At 38.3% G+C, this 20,948-nt stretch overlaps 1 protein-coding gene across 1 annotated transcript in view; it reads right to left on the bottom strand.

Annotated features, from left to right (window-relative positions):
• LOC145999329 (uncharacterized) overlaps positions 1 to 20,948 on the bottom strand; it is a 120,311-nt gene that overhangs the window by 18,671 nt on the left and 80,692 nt on the right. The window contains exons 13-14 of the mRNA XM_083136273.1: positions 15,052 to 15,168; positions 12,762 to 12,850 (exon numbers count right to left, since the gene is read on the bottom strand). Of these exons, the coding sequence (XP_082992399.1) occupies positions 12,762 to 12,850; positions 15,052 to 15,168 (206 nt within the window). The remainder of the gene's footprint in view (positions 1 to 12,761; positions 12,851 to 15,051; positions 15,169 to 20,948) is intronic.

Here is a 20,948-nt window from a genome sequence, read left to right as displayed (position 1 = left end):
AAAGAAAATAAATCTAATCTATTTATCATCCATGACATCTTATTTTCACCTAATTTGCAGTTTAAAACTGTATTATGATAATAAGAAATTAAAAAGACCAACTTTATCAAATATTATTAGATATGGTGGCCAATATTGCCGTGAAAATTCTAAAAATAACCCTTTCAGCTATGTGATCATGTTTGAGATCAAACATTATGTTTTGGAGGTTTCAGAACTCAATGGTGGTATCAAAAGTAGTGCCAGACTAAGCCTACGAAATAATATTAGTTCAATTTTTTATTATCTGTATATATACAGGGTGTTTCAAAAGTCTGACACCAAAGGACAAATTGCGTTATTAGTGCAGATGGCGAAAAATGGAAAGAGGGGAAAGTTGTTGGAAATATGAGGTTTTAAATATAATGTGATCGAATTTTCAATGTAGCATGCACCGTTGAGGCTGTACGCTGGTAAGAGCCTCAATGAGAACTGACATTGCCTTGTTGCCACATGCTTCGTCCTTAAAGGGAGCATTTACGTTTTCGCAACACCGTAATGTACTCGATAAATTGAGAATCATGGAGCAAAATGAAAGGCAAAGTCAGAAGTGCATATATATGTATGTGTGTGTGTGTGTGTGTGTGTGTGTGTGTGTGTGTGTGTGTGTGTGTGTGTGTGTGTGTGTGTGTGTGTGTGTGTGTGTGTGTGTGTGTGTGTGTACAGAAATACAAACACACACATGCACACATACGCTCAAGCACACAACTACAAAACCTATAATTGTGGCTAATGTTTTCTGAAATAGAGGTTGTTCATTAGAGTATAGTGATATGAACAAAGGATAATATTTCTGAACGAAAGAGGTCTTAATTTTTTCCCTTCTAATCAGGGTAGATCACCACTAAAATATATTTGCGCTCGCTACATCTTCTGTTGGCACATACCGGAAATGCCAACAATAATGATGATTAAGAGGGTAAAGGTTCATGCAGACTTTCTTCGGTGCCTTAGGTTCACCGTATCGAGTAAGTTGTGTGTCTCAATGAAGAAGGAAAGACATCTGGTACAGTTTATCGAAAGGAAGGAAGCAGTGGACCAAAACCAGCAGAAAAAATATTAAAAAATGTAATGATTCGTGTGTTACGGGTTGCTGTCTTCTGTCATCACGCTGCTTCTCCTCCAGACACCTCTGTCACACAACCAAAGGGCCAGTGGCACACATGGAGGGCATCGATATCCACATCCAATCTTTAGTCTCATTTTGGCGATACATAGATACCTTAAACTCTGCTGGTTACGCTGTCTTCCCTTGTCACCAGACTTTGCTTCTCTGAACTACCTTCGATGTGTCCTCCACAGTCACTGTCCGGTGGTTCTATAGGGCTACTGTCACAATGGCTACTGTGATTATTTTGCTGATACAGTAATTGGGACCTCGCCGCCGCAACAATTATGGTTTTTATTTTGTCTTCTCCACGTAGAGGGAACGTAGTCTGGATCATCTACACCTTCATCGTCAAAAGTGGCAGTGACTTCTTGGACGTCCTAAGGAGGTACTTGTGGTTGATATATTCGAGTACCCTGTTGACAAGTATTTTTAAGTCCATTGTATCTCTCTCACGATGCCTTGCAGTGCCATCAAGTTCTCTGGATGCTCTTAGCGTTTGTTCCTATTGTGTGCAGCAGTCTCTTGGATCTCTGATCTTGTAAGAAGTCACACTCTATTTACAGAATTTTCATGACACAGGCACTTAGTACCTCACATTTACATGATGAAGTGTAAAAAAAACTTCATCTCTGTAGCAGTTTAAAATGACTCCACTTTCTTCTGAAACGGTTTCATCCTCTGGAGCTCCAATTCTCGTAGCTTAACTTCCCCAAAATTCTCTGTCATGCATTTTCTTCGGAATCTGGTGGATTCTTCCATTGCTGACTGTGGAAATGGATACTCTCGCCCACAATTTCTTATTATCTTCTAGGTAGAACAAGCTCTGTCACGTCATTAAACAGCGATTCCCACCCCCCGACGACTACATCTTGTCTGTGCTGAACGTAACGCCTCATCACCTCTGCTTCCCTCGGAAGATGAGAGCTTCTTAATGGTGATGACTTGCCCAAGAATGGACATCGACATTTGATCTTATTTTTAAGTCCGGTTTATGTACAGCTCTGGCATGCAGTTTAATTTAGATGCGAACCACTATGTGTCTCCACAGCGCACCAAAAACTAGGATTTCGTAATTACAAGGTGACGACGTTACCAGAATGCCATCAGGGAGGTCTGGACATTGGTTCATCCTGCTAGCAAGTCAATGACTTGATGTGCTGCCGTCCAAATTCTGGACGAAGTAGGTACAGAAATGTTGTTTGTACCACAAGAGGTTAAGTTCCCCAGTTGTCCAGAGTATCGCCAAAATGGGACTAAAGATTGGATATGGATATCGACGCCCTCCATCCGTGCCACTGGTCCTTTGGTTGTGTGCCAGAGGTGTCTGGAGGAGAAGCAGTGTGATAATGGAAGATAGCAACCTGTAACACACGAATCATTACATTTTTTAATATTTTTTTTCTGCTGGTTTTGGTCCACTGCTTCCTTCCTTTTGACAAACGGTACCAGATGTCTTTCCTTCTTCATTGAGACACACAACTTACTCGATACGGCGAACCTAGGGCACCGAAGACGAAGTCTGCGGGAACCCTTACCCTCTTAATCGTCATTATTGTTGGCATTTCCGGTATGTGCCAACAGAAGATGTAGTCTGAGCGCAAATATATTTTAGTGGTGATCTACCCTGATTAGAAGGGAAAAAATTAAGACCCCTTTCGTTTCGAAATATTATCCTTTGTTCATATCATACCCTAATGAACAAACCATTTCAGAAAACATTAGCCATAATTGCAGGTTTTGTAGTTGTGTGCTTGAGCGTATGTGTACATGTGTGTCTGTTTCTGTACACACACATGCACTCTGACTTTGCCTTTCATTTTGCACCATCATTCTCAATTTACCGAGTACATTACGGTGTTGCGATAAAACTTAAATGCTCCCTTTAAGGATGAAGCATGTGGCAACAAGGCAATGTCAGTTTTCATTGAGGCTCGTACCAGTGTACAGCCTCAACGGTGCATTCTACGTTGAAAATTTGATCACATTATATTTAAAACCTCATATTTCCAACAACTTTCCCCTCTTTCCATTTTTTGTAAGACTTTTGAAACACCCTGTATATATACAGATTATAAAAAAATTGTACTAAATTTTTTTTGTGGGCTTAGTCTGACACTACTTTTTATACCATCGTTGAGTTCTGGAACCTCCAAAACATAAGGTTTGATCTCAAACATGATCACATAGCTGAAAAGGTTATTTTTAGACTTTTCGTACACATCATAGGCGTGTCTCCTTGCGCACTCTGAGGTTTCTTTGTTTAAAACTGCTGAAAGGGAGTATTATTAACAAATACATTCTGTACAGGACGGAAGGCATAACAGGCACATCACTTGTCTTAGAGTTCGTGAAGTGGGATGCTGCATCTTAAGTTTCCGTTAACGATCTTATGTAGTAATTTCAAATCTGCAATGGATCTACGAGATTATGGAATATTAATGTGTACATTTAAAAGCAGATCGCTCTTAGGTCCGTGTGCCAGGACCAGCATTCTATATCGAATGATGGAGTGGAAAAAGCTGAGAGGTGGCAAATAGACAATATCTGTATTCTCTCTATGACGACACTTCCACATTCTGAGTTAATCTAAAGGGTTGCAAAAGGATTATTATTTTAAATAACTGTACTGAGTATTCTTCTACAGGTTTTAGTTGTATTGTGTATCTCATCCAGGGCCTGCACACCGCTTAATTTTCTTCCGCACCCCCTGTTCAAAACCTATTTTCAACCAAAAACACTATTAACTTTTGCAATGTCATATTATGTCATGTCCTCATATTGAGCATTCAGAGATATGAGTTTGTTTGATTTGAGCTGGTGTTTTAAGTCCACTTTATGCACAGTAAGGCTAATCGGGACTGGACCTACAGTTTAAAGTGGGATCCGAACCACTTGTGCCTCCACTGGGTATCGAACCCGGGACCCCTCAATTACAAGGCAATGACGCTACCACTGTGCCATCGGGGAGGCCCCGTACAGAGATATGAAAGTGAGTAATACCGCTATCATTGTTTACAACAGGCAAGCCTTAACTTACTCTGAGAGAGAAGCCACACTTAATTTTCTCAACTGGCGACAGTCTCTACAAAGATCAGCAGCTATTGTCTTCTTTCGTCAGCATTGTTGACAGAATTGTTTATTTGTTTATTCAGGTGGTTTGTTCGTGATTTTTGATAATTGCCTACAGATCAATGTGAGTTGTTTGAATTATTATTATTATGTTTTAATTTCGCATTCTTATTATGAAACGGTTTTATATTTCGCCTACTTGTTCTTCCGCTTTTCTTCAAGTCACTCTGAAAGAAAAATTGCAGCTGCTTTCAAGATGTCATCAGGTCATGCTTGGGAAATTACTTAGCACAAGCTGTATCCTGACGAGTCACTTTTGTCAATACAATAGCCGGTTTGTAGCAGGTTCACATTTCTAACGTCTAGGAAACGTACCATTTCAGACATTTTTCAAAGACTTTTACTAAGATACCCAAAGTTCGTTGTCGAGAAGATCATGGCAGAATGAGATTTTTGGGAACTGCAGTCCATCCACTTGATAGAGGAGGAGAACAAAGTAACATAACATTTTCAGAATAGTGAAGCAATCTAAAAAGTGAACTGATGATTACTGTACATGAAAGTGATTACAAGATTTCATATTATTTGAACGTGTTATTTTCCTTTCAAATAGCAGAACTCCAGATTGTATAGTGAACTTTTTTCACCCAATGAATACAAGTTGAACATTCAGCACTTATTCTCATCTGAATAACGTATTTAACATAACTGAATTTTGCACCATATTGATTGTATTGTAAAAATTCAAAAAGTGTGTTTCTGAAGGCAAGGATGATTTTTTTAAGACACTATGAAGTTCAATAAGACTAGCCTGTGCCTGAATGTTTACAGTCTATGACCAATTTCTTGGAGTGTATGACACACTGTACGCCATTGACCTGCCTTGAAAACAAGATTTGTTCCATTCAAATTCCAAACATGTGGTTGTTGCGGAAAACTAAGCAAAAATGAATTAAGAAACTACATTCTTCAAATTCAGTGTCACAGATGCCTGCTGAAAGTTGATTGGTTGATGTAGTGGCTAAATGATGCATGTACGTATGTTTAGTGTTTTCTTTATTTTGAACATAACACCACTTTCATTGCATTCTGTACCCCCTAACACCCCCAGGTAATTAATCCAGGTGCTGTCGCTGATCTCATCCCACGCAGGTTATACTCCAAATTTCTCCATATATAAATTATAGAAAGGGCTTGGACACTCAGTCTCGGGCTCCTCTCGACAAGTGTCTGATCGTCTGGTCTTCTTGTCTCCATTTTTACAATGTTGTTTCGATATGGGCTCATTCCTACTGACTGTGGTAATGGGTGTTTATGGACAGTGGCGGATTAAAGACGTTTTCACTGATGCGGCGGACACTCATTGCGCCCCTCCCCCTTCGAACTTTCGGCACCCAGCAGCACACTTTCCTCACAAACTACGGTCCTACTATGTTATAAAATCACTGTCTTAACTAAAATTGGAGGCTCAGCCGTGTGTCTTATTTTGCCTGCCTGCCCCCCCCCCCCTTCCTCCTTCATACAGTCATAGAGTTTCTTGCACTACGTGATGACTACAACTGTGAATTGCATGCTTATAATGTTTTTAAGTCAGAAAATCCTCATCGTGTGACTGATGTTTATTGAAAGAAGTTTGCATTTGACAGTAAAACAAGTAATGAATGTGCATTTATTTAACACATATCGAACAATCCAGATACAAGAAATAAGTAACGATATTAAATTCAGCGTAAAATAATTATTTGAAAAACTAAAACATTGGCTTGTGTGCTTTGGCATGAGTAAAATATTTCACAGCATGTTCAGTTCATTGTTCAAAACTGACATGTTTGTTTAACTTTGCAGAGGAGCACTATTCCGCAGATAATATTTTATTTGCTGATGTTCGCGTTCTGCAGAGGCCACAGTTATGATGGATTGACAGATGGAGTTGGTGCTTTAAGTCCATTTTATGCACAGTAAGGCTAATCAGGACTGCACCTACAGTTTAAATTGGGATACGAACCACTATGTGCCTCCACTGGGAATCGAACCCTGGACCCCTTGTTTACAAGGCGACGACATTTACCACTGCGCCATCGGGGAGGCCCTGCCACAGTTACAAGTAAAGTGAGGAAAATTAAATAAACAGTAAATAAACCCGGAAAAGAAGTGTAATAGTAGTGTTCCATGATGAATGTAGTGACATCTCGGATGGTCTAGTTTTCTGATCAGAGGTACGTCCAAGGAGGGGTTGCTGGGAGTCATAACCCCCCTTTGTCTCAGTATATCTAAAAAGAGCGTACACCCCTTTCGAAAATCCTGGGCACGCCACTGTTTGTGATATCTTCCATGGTATAGTGTCTGAATATACTGAATGTACGAGATTAGAACTAACGTCGCTGGTACACTGTTGAAGTTCATTTTCTGATAATTCAAGGAGCACCGCAGGCCAAAGAATAGATTTTGTTACAGCCCCGGAAAGTCTCTATTCTATCTTGCGGCGGCCTACTGCACATACATTTGGTACAGGCTTGCGTTATTAACAGAGGCGTGGCTTGCATGTAGCCGCTGTTACCGCAGGTAACACCAAAATATAAAGAATTGAAGAACCCGTCTTAAAATATTATTACGTACATAAACTGGTAATATTGTCGTAAAGTAAACATTGCAGACTGACATTTTTTCTGACACCGGCAAAAGCGAAGAGAGGACTGATCCGGTACCCTCCACAGGCAACATGAGGAAAGGGCACTGAGCCCACGCAAGGAAGATTTCGCGTTGCGGCAAAGACTGACCGCGGGAGGAGGAGGCGGGTTTTTAGCATGCCTGTTTAGCCGGCGCAGTTGCCGGTGATCCTTACCGGAAACATACCAGTGTTGCCATATTCAATTGACAGAAAAGAGCTAAGTCGCCTAATCGGGTCTATCTTACTCTGAAGGTGTCCAGTCACACTGGGGAACGATGGCGCAGTGGTAGCGTCGCCGCCTTATAATCAAGGGATTTCGGGTTCGATACCCGGTGGAGGCACAAGTGGTTAGGATCCAACTTTAAACTGTCCCGATTAGCATTACTGTTCATGAAGTGGACTAAAATCGCCAAATCAAAAATTTAAAAAATCAAATCACACTGGGGCAAAAGCAAACTACCAAGTGATATTTTGTATTTACACTAAATATCAGCGATTATGAAAGTCCTCTTTGTCCTTCTTCGACATCATGGGCGAGAAGGAGAGGAGAGGGATGGGTATGGTCAAGGGGTCCGCTGTCCTTCTAAAAATGTCAACCTAAAATTATATATTTCACACATATAATATTGTTTCGGTTACAGGAATTTGTGATAATTGTTGATAATACTGATTGAGATTGACATACGTTGTCGCAGGAATGCAATAATTTCGGATTGAAGCAATGTTTTTGAGGTGGTAGAACTGTTTTTGGGTGAAAACAATACTTACAAGCATAATTTCCCGATTGTTATCTTAGCACGCTCTGAAGTGTCAGGTGTCGCAGGTTCGAATCCTCAGCAAGAAATGGTTATTTCAATGTTCGTTGTTATTATTTTACTTACATAATTATAAAAATTAATAATTACATACACAAATAAATAATAATTTTATTTCAATAATTCACCATGCATCCTCATCGTCACGATTATCCTATAAAGCGAAAGCCTTAAAGGTAGCAAAGGACGTAAGATATACGAAATAGTAGTGGTGTCAGAAATGAGATTTCAGTGGATTTAGCGAAACATGGGAGTGGGAGTAGTTAGGAATCAGATGAAGACTACATCTACTCTACATACGTCTTATTTGAAACGAAAAGTTTCGCGATTTGGGCAAATCTGGTTTCAAAAGAACAAAGATGGCAACATTAGTAGAACTGGACTTCTTGCAAGTTCTGAAGGAAATATTGGGGAAGGGCCGATGCTGAGAGGGGAGGGGAAGGGGCAAGGAGGGTGCTTCACGTGTTACAAAAGTAAACAACGGTTTGTGGGAGGGACTGTGCAGTGGGAGTTTTGTGACTGGTGTCTTTCGTCTTTATGTAGTTTTCGGGCATTGTCAATTAATTAATGAAGCTTGCTCCGAGTTCCGAGGTGGCGGGTTCATCCTATCTGGACAGTGTGTGTAATCGTGCGATAGAAGATATTTTGAAGCAACTTTCGGTTCGTTATTTTGCAGAAAAAATCGAAATTGTGGAGAAAGGGAGGCCAAAGCCTATTTTGAACGATTTAAAAACCAAGTCGTCTGCTGGATATGACCGACATTTCAATGTTTCGTGGTATAACAACTATCCGTGGTTATGTGGATGTGTGCAATTGTCGAAACTCTTTTGTTGGCCATGTACTCTATTTTCGGGTGAAAAAAAAAGTGTCGAATTCAGATGTGGATAACATGGACCATGACCATGACGCATCCAAAAATTCAAATTCAAATGAAAAGCTTCTCTTTATGACAGCATCATAGAAGTTTTTTGATTTGATTGATTTTGCTTCGCTTGTGCCACTTTTGGCTAATTTGCGAAGATGGGGATGAGTGATGATATGATTAAATTGATGAATAGACATCACAAACGCCCATGCCCAAGCTAGGTTTCGAACCCGGGATCCCAGCATCATATAACTATTTTGAAAGTCGGATTGATCTGCTCTATAAGTAGCCTTCGATGTTTCTGTAAGCATCAAATTACGTATTATTGTGTCAACAACCAATGTTTGCGATTTCACTTTAGTCCTTATGTCAACATTTTTTTTCCTGATTAATAACTTTACCAAAATCTAGTATTGAATTGCATACATATGATTAATATTATATGAACTACTTGGAAGACATTTGGCGGGGGCATGAGGTGGAGAGGCGCCCAAGCCTCCCTTAAATGTCATACTGATAACCGGTAACACTTTTAAAAATCCACGCCACGCCACTGGTTATTAAATAAGTGATATGTTATTGTTTTCTCCAATTTCATCTTTATTTAACTGTAGAACAATAAAAGAAGGGAATATCCATTTAATCCATCTAAATTTTTAATTTTTTAAAAAAGGTAATGGGGACCCGCGGCCACAAAGCCTGAAGCATCGCTTGCACCTCCGGTTTTTATAGCACTGTATAAAATACTACAACGTTTTTGCTGAGCACACCAATCATTCCAAGTTGTTTAACTTTAAAAGAAAATAGAGTAAAAAAGATTTATCAAAAAATCACAATAAATCGATTATTGATTACAATAGATGTGACTGTCGGGAACAGTGGAGCAGCTTAACCCTTTGGCTTAACCCAACAGGCAAGAATAGCACTGCTGTCACCTCCCATGGTTGCCAAATTTTAGCTCCTGGGTATGTCATAGAATGCCACAATATTTGATGTATTTCATTCCAATTTGGATATTTATCAATAACTAAAATAATTAAGCCATTGTGAGGGATGCAGGAGAAGAATGATCGCCATCTCAAGGATTTAATTCGCCCTTGAAGCAAGCTACTAAGATTGATAGTTGTAGTTCGCCTAATTTATTTCCATCGGCGTCCTAGTGGTGCTGGGGTACATGTCAGCTGCTCTCTCTCCTGGCCTCTGCCATTCCACTGGGTTGCGTATGAAAAAAATGAGTGAGGTGGTGGGAATAATTTCTAGATCCTCTGTGCAGGGGCGGTCACCTCACAAATCCTTTGATCCACCGTAGTAATATTATACTAGTCCTTGATATAAAGTTCATTTCGTGCTTGTCGTAGGTCGCCCTCTTCCCTTGTCATTCTTACCTTTGTTCACCCCTTGTCTCTCGTCACCTCCTATCTTTCGTCTCCCTCTAATTTTTCGTTGGTTTATATCTTTCATCGTACCCATCCTTATCTTTGATCACCCCCTGTCTCTCGTCTCCCCCTTATCTTTCATTGCCTCCTATCTCTTGTCCGCACCTATCTTTCGTCATTTTATCTTTGTTCGCCCCTCTCTCTCATCGTCCCCTTATCATTTGTCCCATCGTATCTTTCGCCACCCCTTTCATTCTTCATTCTTATCTTTGTTCTCCTCCTATTTCTCATCGTCCCCATCCTTCGACACCCCTTATCATTCATCACCTCCTATCTTTCGTCGCCCCCCTCCTTTGTCACTCTTATTTGTTCTCCCCCAGTCTCTCATCACTAGGGAACGGAACTTTATGTGCTAAAAAACTCAGAAATATTTATTTTTTATGTGTCATAAATGTTGAAAATATGTGATAAAAACAGGAAAATATGTGACAAAAATAAAAACATTTGGTAACAAAAACAAAATATAACATGCATTTTAAACACCTGAAATCAGTTTCTAAATGATTACCTCTTAGCGAGCTATTTTTTGGAATAGTTGCAGTGGATCACCATAGTTTTTTCTTCCAAATTCTCCATTGTAAATATGTGACGATTATCTCTAAAAAGCATCTTATATTGTGAGAAAGATCGCTCCACGTCACAAGAAAAAATTCTTGCATATTTGAAGCACGAAATGTCACTAACGCTGAAGTTTTCCAAAGCTTCCTCTTCCTCTACTTCACTTTCCAAAACACGTGCAATTTGGCACAAAGTTTGAAAACCTTGTTTTTTCCAAAAAAAATTCTCTACATATAGACATTTGCACTCGTGCGTTAGATCCAGTGAATTCTTTCAGTTTCGTTTCTACTATACGCGGACGATTCAAGCTTTCGTATGGAATTGGAGAGAAAGGACAGGTTTCTTGAGATGTATGCCAATTCGACTTTTAAGGAGGGCTCCATCAACAGTTCTTGCAGAATTCTTCTTTGTCGAGATCATTTACAACAGATACAATTTTTTCAAAGTTCTGGGCATAACATCTGCATCCAATCAAGTGCCCCATCGCGTAACTACAGGTGTAGGGGGAAGGGGAACTTCAGGACATTTTTGTTTAAAAATGTCTATTCTTCTAGGCGACTTGATAAAAACCTTCTTCCCATTTGAAACCAGTTCATCGACATTGGGATAAAGAGCTCTTATGTTTTCACATATTCTATGCAACGCATGAGTCACACATTTAACGTGCACCATTTTGGGGTAGCTAACAGCAAGGCCTACTGCATGTAAGCTGCAGCATCTGTCAAGAGAAGAACATTGTCAAATTTTATGCCTTCCGGCCACAATAGCTGCATTGCTTCATTAAAAAGCCTTGCTATCATTACGTGTAGCCAGCCCCAGCTACTTACAGCTATTTTCTCCCAATAGGATCGTAGGCGAGGCGCCAAAAGTCTGCCAGCGAGCGTGTTCAAAGACAAAACAAACCTAACACTTTCGATATGAAAGAGGTGCGGAGAATAAACATTTTTCCTTCGAGGATTTCGAGTTAGATGAAGTCAATGAGCGATTTTATGTATTTAAAATGAAAATTCGCAAAATATGTATTTACATACGGAAAACTGGAAAATATGTGTTTTTATGTAAAATAAAATTTGCTGTGTTGACATATAAGGCTATGATCAGAATTTTGGCAAAAATGAGGGTCTCTATCTTATCGCAGAAAAAACATTTATTTACCTAAAGTTCCTTTCCCTACTCATCACCCCTTATCATTCGTCATAACCTATCTTTCGTCATTCTTATCTTTGTTCGTCCTCTGTCTATCGTCGCGCTCTTATCATTCGTTGCCTTCTACCTTTAGTCACCCCTACCATTCACTGCCCCAATTTTAGTCACTTGCTGCACTCGCCGTTAAGCTTCCTCCTGTCCCATAATGGTAATTCTTCGTAAATATATAAATATATTTCCTATATTGCATTTCAACCGTGCATGTTACTGAAGAAAAGAAATAAGGCCGTTGAGGATCTGTTGCCCCTCGGATAGTAGGTGCCCTCTATGCACCCCTTTATTCTGCTCTTGTATGTTTCTTAATTGACACTGTGAGGGTTATATTTAATTTCAACTGTGTAAATTATTTTTCAATGTATGAAAAATATAAAATAAGTCCTCGGTGGACGTCGCCCACGACCAGGTGCGGATCCACGGGGAGGGCAATAGGGTGATCGCCCCTCTCAACTGTCAGGTGTTTGTTGAAGACTCGAATGTTCTGTCTTGTTTAACAAGCTTGAGAATATTTTTTAAAGTTTGTTTTAAATCTACTTTATTCTCATGATAGGCTAATCGCAAATGGACCTACAGTTTAAATTTGGATCCCAGAACCCTTGAGAATAGGTTCTTGTTTTCTTTGTTTATTCACTTTACTCCTTATCGTTGAGTTTACCATAACAATGAAAGGAATTGTGAAAGAGACACACAATAATAACCATCTATTGTAGCCCTGAAATCCTACTTTTGCAAAAAAATAATCTCTAGAATATGGAAGTTAGCTTGGTTCCTTTTCACAGTATCATATATTGTTTACATAAAACAGTGCAAGTGTCAGTTAGAATTTATTGTAGTTGAGGTGAGGTACTCTACTGAAAAATGCCCCCCCCCCAAACTGTAACTTTTGGATCTGCCACTGACAATGACGCCCCCCTTTAATCCGCCCTTGTCTGCAGAGCACATCAACCAGATGGCATGCCACTGAGGAAGGGTATGTGAGAAGAGATACTGTACACACCTTGATTTGTCTCAAGTCTTCGATCTCTAACTTTTGAATGCATGATCCAAACATAAAACTTTGCAAGACATCTGAGTGCAGAAAAGAGCCTGTGTGATAAAATTGCCACATGTGAGTAAACTCGTATCAAATTACATACAGCATGGAAAATAATATGTATAAATAATACATACATACAGGCTGGCGCATATTGTATCTATTAACTTCAAATGACAAAGGGAAGATGGTGAGTGCACCATGAGTGCACCTTGAAAATAACGTCCTCTAAATGTTTTCCTTCTGCTTGCATGCACATGCACTGTTCGAGGCTATGCGGGATGGCTTTCATGATGAACGTCTCAACATGTTCTGTGGAATAGGGTGTAATTCACGGCGACTGACAGTTCACAATGTTACCCGTAGCTCTCCACTGTCTCAGAATGCTGTGTGTCTCTGGAACAGATGCATGGGGATCTTCATTGTTTCGCCGCAGTGCCCGATACCTGTTTGGAAGAAGACTTCCACAGTCGCAATCTACGTCTACACCGACCAACCATATAATGGTATTCTAATCGTCTGATTTCCGACACTCCGTGGATGTAGGCAGGCACATGCGCATGTGCATTCTGGTAGGGTTGCCAACTTAAATTGGTAGATACAATATGCGCCATCCTGTATGTACACACAAATAAAAAGGAAAGCAACAAGTTATGCCAAATGTTCTAATCCACTTGTATCCTAAATCTGATTATAATAAACAATTTAACTAATTTTCTCAGTAATAACCAAAAAGCAGTTTTCGGTAAGCAAACATTTGTTTAAATGAGCAACACACAAATTATTCACCAGTGAAAAATTATTCTAGTGACAGTGCACATTTGCTTAGAGTTGCCAATTAATTGGTCAGAATTACCACATTTGATAAAGACTACCAAATATTTTCTTGATGCTTACCAAAAATACTAAACATGTTTCGTTATTTCAAATAAATTAGCTTTTTCAGTTTAGTTTTTTTTTAATTGTATGAGAAGGCACGGATGCCTTACTCAATCCTGCAAGGGGAGCATGTGCATATCCAACGTTATTGGTTGAATCGACAACACCAACTTGAACATGATTCACAACATACAGTAGATAACGTTATGGACCCTCAAGTGACATATTTAAGAAGATAGTTAATTTAATTGGCTCCCTGCAAGGGGAGCATGTGCATATCCAATGTTATTGGTTGAATCGACAACACCAACTTCAACATGATTCACAACATACAGTAGATAATGTTATGGACCCTCAAGTGATTTAAGAAGATCGTTAATTTAATTGGCTCCCTAGTCACAAGCAGATCATGTGGAAGAAAAGCGATGTAAAAAAACTGAACTGAATAAACTAACTTAAATATCAATTTATTGAAAGTTAAATGGCTATATTGTATGCGAATAAATTCCCAATTAACCTGCATAACACAAGACAATTGCTTAATAATGAAGTAAATATTAAAATATTTAAGGTTCCTTATATTGTAGAACTTACATTATGGTAGCAAATCCACATAGATAATAATATTTTATTACATAGCACATATTGAATCACTATGAATCCATCATAGTCTCCAGTAATTGAAGGGAGACAGACTGTTTGTTGTAAATTTTCGTTGCCAATTTGTTGTTGCTTTTGTTTCGGTTTAAACAATTGTCGAATGAAACAATTTAACTGAATGAAATAACACCGACAGCATTATCCCTTAACTTAATTTTTTTAAAGAATCCATAAGCATTCCTTTGAACTTTTTGTGAAAATGTTTCTTTGACAGATGATGCACATTGTCACAACATACCACATAGTGAAGCTAGATGTTACAGAAGGGGACACATTGTTACATACAGTAAAAATTTGACAGAAAAAAAATTGGTAATAAATTAGGATATAATCGAAATATGTACAACATCAAATGCGCATCTTCATTCAAAAGGCACATGAAAAACTATGTTTAATTTTGAGCATATGATCTTGCAGATGATTTTCAGCGTTCAAGGAAATATATTGTACACATACATTATTTTGAGATTTCAAACAAAATGTAAACTTTAAATCTAGGCAATAATATTTATGATTACTTCTAATTAACAGGTATTCTTATATTTGAAAAATATAAATATTACACTACATTGATAAATTCACTGAATATTTGTGCCTTTCCTGTTGCCTTATTTAACATGACTTTCCTACATCTTTAGGATAATTGCAAGTACCAGTATGAATGATAATTTAGATGAAATAACCTACTCCATGTATAATTAGCACTAATACATACGACATGTCTCCAGATCTTCGTCACTTCCATCTCCACAGTTATTTCTTAGATCACATTTCTGATAATTTCGAACACATCTTCCATTTTTGCACTTGAATTCTGGGCAGTGTCTTGTAACTAAGAAAAAATAATAACTACAAATGTCTTTGTTATTTTTTTCTTGCGAAAGCTGCAAGAGAATTAAAACATTCAAGTTAAAAGTTCACAATTAAGGAGAGGGCGAACTATATATATATTGGACAATTCATTACGTTTATGAATCGGAGTAGGGTGAGGGAATTTCTTGGAAGGAGCCAAGGGCTGGCCTGAATATCAGATACCTCTCTTTGGGGTATGCATGCAATTCATAATTCTAGACTGCGTGAAAATATCTCACTATTTATATGCACTTCGTATTTACTCTATCTTCTGCTTTTTCAATGCAATTCAATTCAATAGTCTTTATTATTGAGCGAGGATTAGCACATGCTGATCTACCACCTAACCCTACAAAAAAATATAACAAAATTAGAAAGATTTCACGATTACCAAGTTGAACTTTAGTCAAAGTATCAAGAACAGCCGTGAAAATTGACTGTATCTACAGGTGTCCTCATCTTTAGATGTTATCGTATACGCAATTGTATAATGTCTATCTCTTTAAATGGAGTGAGAGCTTTCCTGTTTAAGTGCTGTCAACATCAAATATTAACATTATTCTACTGTAGTTTCGAAAATAAGAGGTCCCGTGTTTGAATCGTCGCCTGGATTAGGGTGCTCTTTATGAGTGCCCTTCATCAATTTCACCACATCATCACTCATCTTCATCCTCGCAATGAGACAAATGTGGCAAGAAAGCATCAACAGCTGTTTTTTTGATTGATTGATCGAGTTGGTGTTTTAAGTGCACTTTATGCACAGTAAGGCTAATCAGGACTGGATCTAAGTTTAAAGTGGGATGATCCGAACCACTATGTGCCTCGACCAGCTATCGAACCAAGAACCCCTTGATTGCAACGAGGCAACCACTGCACCATCAACAGCTGTTGTGAAGAGCCCATCTGATAGTGTAGAGATCAGAGTAATTGCCTTGTAAACAAGGGGTCTCGGTTTCGATTCCTGATTCTCAGTGGTTGCAAGCCTACTTTAGACTGTAGGCTTAATCATGATTAATCAATATGTGTCTAAAGTGGACTTAGAAATAACAAAATAAATGCTATTATGAGATATCCGCTGTTGAGAATCAAAAACAGACACCCAGAAGAGATCGATCGCCAATGGTACTATGGCACTAACATTAACAAAGACTTTACTTCTTCCTGTGTGTAATTACAAATAGCCAAGTGTCGTTCAAATGTATTATACTGGTTGAGTCACCTAAAATTACCACCAGAAATATTTCGTGAACATCAATAAATATTGAAAAACTGTTTTCGTAGATATATAGGTATGAGAGGGGCTCATGAAATTAGTGGACACAATACGTTCAACTACATAAGGAAGTCCCATTTTATTTTCAGCTCATTTGAACGTATGGAAAAAATCATTAAGAATGGCGTTTGTTACATTGTAATACATCAAGTGGTTCTCAAGTAATTGTAACCTGAAGTTGAGCGTGAAGGCGCGCCCTTCACTATGCCTGTCGGCAGATCCGAGCACAAATGCCATCGGGCATACAGCCTGCATGCATGTGGTTCATTTTTCCTACACTCCCAATAGATACAGTATCATCTCGGCCTTTTCAGAGTCTGAAAATACTATCTTCCCAGCAACAGTTCTGACGTACGTACACTATCACAAACGTCTTGTTCATTAGTGCACTTTGTTACGCTCTTGCTTTATTTGATAAATTTGATTAATCAATTTGAAGGAAAAAATGTATAAGCTGCAAAGTTTAAAAGTTGAAAACTTAAAGATTTGTCATGACCAAACGAGAAGACTTGATTGTTCCAATGTACTAAAAATTATGACGTAAATAAATGAATGCTAATTAAAAATTAGAAAGATGTTAATGTACTAACATTTTTGTATGTAACTGATGGCAGAATATTTAAAATTTATAATTTTTAATTAACAAATATTTGTTAACTCCGAAGATGTATCAGAAATTTGTAAAAGCTTACTTATGTACAAATTACACATTTTATTGTAACCCGCAGTTGTAGGAACGTAACAACTTTCCTAGGCACAATGCGTAGTTTGTAGAAGAGTAACATGTTTGTTACGATACACGAATGGCGTCAAAAGGGGGATGGATATGTATGATACGAGTACGACATACAAATCAACTTGTGAGAATGTTTGTTTCAAGCATCAACTTCACCTTACAATTACTTGAGAACCACTTGACGTATTTATTTATTTCATTCTTGAACTCTGTACATACCTAATTACAGAGCCCATATGAAGGATACATAGTCAATACAATTACATATATTTCTGTAATATTGAGATAGAAATTATATATATACACACACACTTTATCACACAATTTCAATACGAATTTATGTGTTTAAGCTTAAGCCATTGTGTTATTAGTGGCTTTACTGAAGTCCCTTAGGTTCATAGAAAAAATGTCAATGGTGTTATTCTACAGGGTGGCTCAATAAGTCACTTAACACCCTCAGTACAAGGCCACTGCGGCATGGAATTTGAAATTGGCGATGGCCAATCGTTATCTGGCCAAGGGGGAACCACATTGACGCCACCCACACGGTCGGCGGCCATCTTGATGTCCGCCATCTTGAATTCAACTTCAGAATTTTAAATGGGAAGGGGGTCGTGCAACATATCAAAATGGGCTAGAATTTCACGAGAAATGCAATGGTGAAGGTTTTTTCGACGTATCGTTAACCAGTAAAAAGTTATGACTGAATTCTTGTACCAATTTGCTCCTTTTCGAGGTGTTAGAAAAATGCCTTAAAATTTGTTTAGCGCTTCGGTAATGCATCGAGATCAAAGTGACGTCTATGGAGAGACATTCGCATGCCATTGCACATTATTTTAATCGGATACATCCATGAAGAGCTGTGCATTATGAATGGTTGTCGCGAACAATTTACAGTGTGACGCTTCCATTGAATTAAAAGTCCTTCACAGTGACAAGGCTAATGTTTATGTTCTTCCGAGTGTCCAGTGGCATACTCAAGGAGGGGTGGTGAGGATCATAATTATGCTTAGGCTCAATATTCTTTGAAAAAAAAAGAAGAAAGAAAAGGCAGGAAAAGATGGCAAAATGAGGACTTCAAGAATGACTACTAAAAAGTATGCGTAATCCCCACCCCCTTCGAAAATCCTGGGCACACCACTCGAATGTCTGCTATTTCCACTGCACACATTGAACGATATGAATCTGCTTTTCATTATCAAAACAACAATTGGCGGCAAACCATAAAGGTTCTTCTTACCTTTAAATGCGACAAATGAGGTGTTTGCATTTCAGTTTCCATCATATTTAATAATTCTCGTCGTATGGGATAGAATTATGTGTCTTTTGTAGTCGTAAGGTCTGTGGCATGAGCTTTTACATTGAATTGGCAATGACCTTGGCGTTTATCGCAGAGAAATTTTGTGCAAATCTTGTGATGACTACGTAAAAATGTCACGCTTCGCCACTGTTGAAAAATGTAGCACATGTAACCCTTGGCAGTAAATGTGAGTGTATAACATATGTTACTTCAAGTTGACACACTAGCATAAAGTTGCATTACCCGTTTATTAGGATAGAAGTTGTATATTCTAATGAAACCCTTCACGTACGGTTTTGAAATATGTATATCCTCCAATACCAACTAGTCAATTAAATTACACAAACTTCACAACATTCAAAGTGCGAAAATTGTGGTGTTTACATTAACATTAAGTTACCATATTATATTTATATTTCATTGATACTTCTTTGCTCTTAAAATACTTATTGTGAAATTTACTTGAAGTCCATGAAGAACTAATTACAATTCATAGCTTATATATGATTACAACACTAGCAGATTAATTTACTGCGATGCTACACACAGCACAGTCTATACGTTACAGCCAGCCAAGAAACCAGAGAGTACATATATACGTATGTGGCTCTTCAGTGCTTAGTTTACTTCAAAATAAAATAGTATTCATGTCTGCTGTGAAAGTAAAATAACAGTATCTCAGTAGGAAATTTAGACATACGAACTATTTATTTAAAACAATAATAGTAGACTCTTCACTCAACAAATACAATATTCGCCCCAATCATTAAGGCCGGCTTTAGATGAAAGCATTTCCTTTAGCATTTTTGCTGGCATTAATGCTATGTAAAAGCTTCCAAAAATTTTATAGCAGATAGTACTCTACACGCAACGCAAACATTTCATGTAACTTTTCGGCTAGCTTTTGTGATTACAATGTATAACATATACAGCATGAAAGGCACGTCGAGTTACACCTTCTATGTTGAATGCACGGTGTTTACATTTGAAACAACTAAAGTATTCTTCCATACGTGTACAGTAAATGTTGTAAAGTATGTATTTAAGCAGTGCCATTGTTTTGTTCCTAATAGCGTATTACATGAAACGTTATTCCTCTCGGATGAATAGTTATCGGCTTTTAAAAATGTGAAGTGATACATTGTTTACATCTCACGCGGCCCCCATTACAACTGCACTCGTGACCTAGAGGTCGCTTCTGATTGGTTAGGTTTCCTACTTCAGCTGCCAGTGGGCTCCTCAATTCTGATTGGTAGTTCTGTGGCATTAACGATGGATTTAGAGACTGTTTCTAATTCTGTCGGGAATTGAATAAGAGAAAGCTCTCACACGATCGTTAAGTAACGAAGCTAAAAGTCGATCTCATAGTGAGGACGTACCTACAAGATATAAAACCTACTAAAGTAACATTGACGATTTTTCAGATTATGCAAGAATTTCGATATGAATGGGTTGTTTGGGGAGAGGCAAGGCTCCAGAAGTCTGCAGTCTGCAACAATGAGTATTATTATTTTTTTATAACCATTGATGTAAGTCTACAAGACATCCCGGTTTAGTTGGGATAGTTCATTCATTCTTTCTAATCCCAGTCCCGACTTTTTTTACACTGGCGCCGTGTGGTGAAAACTTTTTTTTTTTTGTTAACTCACATTTAGACAAAGGGCCAGATTAACCTATGGGCAACTGGGGCAATTGCCCCGGGGCCCCCACCAAAAGGAAGCAGTGAAGGGCCTCCACCAAAAAATCTTTTAACCACATGGCTATGCTTGTGAAAAATTACGTAAGAAGTTGTATTTTAAAAATAAAGAAAACTTCAATATTGTTGTGTCTACACTCTTCTGGATCTAATTGTAGCACAGTTCTCAGTCGATCTGTTTGTAGATATCTGAAGCTCAGTATACTTTATACCATGGATTGATTTGGCTGTGGTGTGGAAATAAGGCACACTTATTCAAACAATCAATTCTCAGATATGATTACGATAATAAATAATCTTACAAAGTACATAACTTTTTTCGTTAATAACATTGTATTAGAACTGAGAGTTTTTCCAGGGGGAAAAAAATGTGTAGATACTAGCGCTCTCTCTCTCGGTGCATCAGTGAACTACGGGACACCTAACTTTTGATCGATTTTGTACAACGGCTTTGTGTTCTTCACAGCATCACCTCACCATTATCAAACATTGGTGGATACGTTAAGACAAGCAGAAGGGAAATACTATGTTCATAAGAGTTTAACTGAGACTCGGTGGACATGTAGAGCAGATGCCAAAAAGCCATAGTTCAAGGTTACGAAAAATTTAAGGAAGCTCTTGTCGAAATAGTCAATGACAAAGAAGAGAAGGGTTTTGAAAGAAGTGAAGCGAATGGGCTCTCATGGCAAATGTCGTCCCTGGAAATTGCATTGTTAACCGTCTTCTGGATTGACATTTTAGATTTGATGCTACGA

The sequence above is a fragment of the Lepisma saccharinum genome, chromosome 1 (assembly GCF_977018435.1).
Source record: "Lepisma saccharinum chromosome 1, izLepSacc3.1, whole genome shotgun sequence".
In the NCBI taxonomy this organism is placed as follows: domain Eukaryota; kingdom Metazoa; phylum Arthropoda; class Insecta; order Zygentoma; family Lepismatidae; genus Lepisma; species Lepisma saccharinum.
The sequence above is the reverse complement of the archived record's forward strand: the minus strand, read 5'-3'. Positions and strand labels throughout refer to the sequence as shown.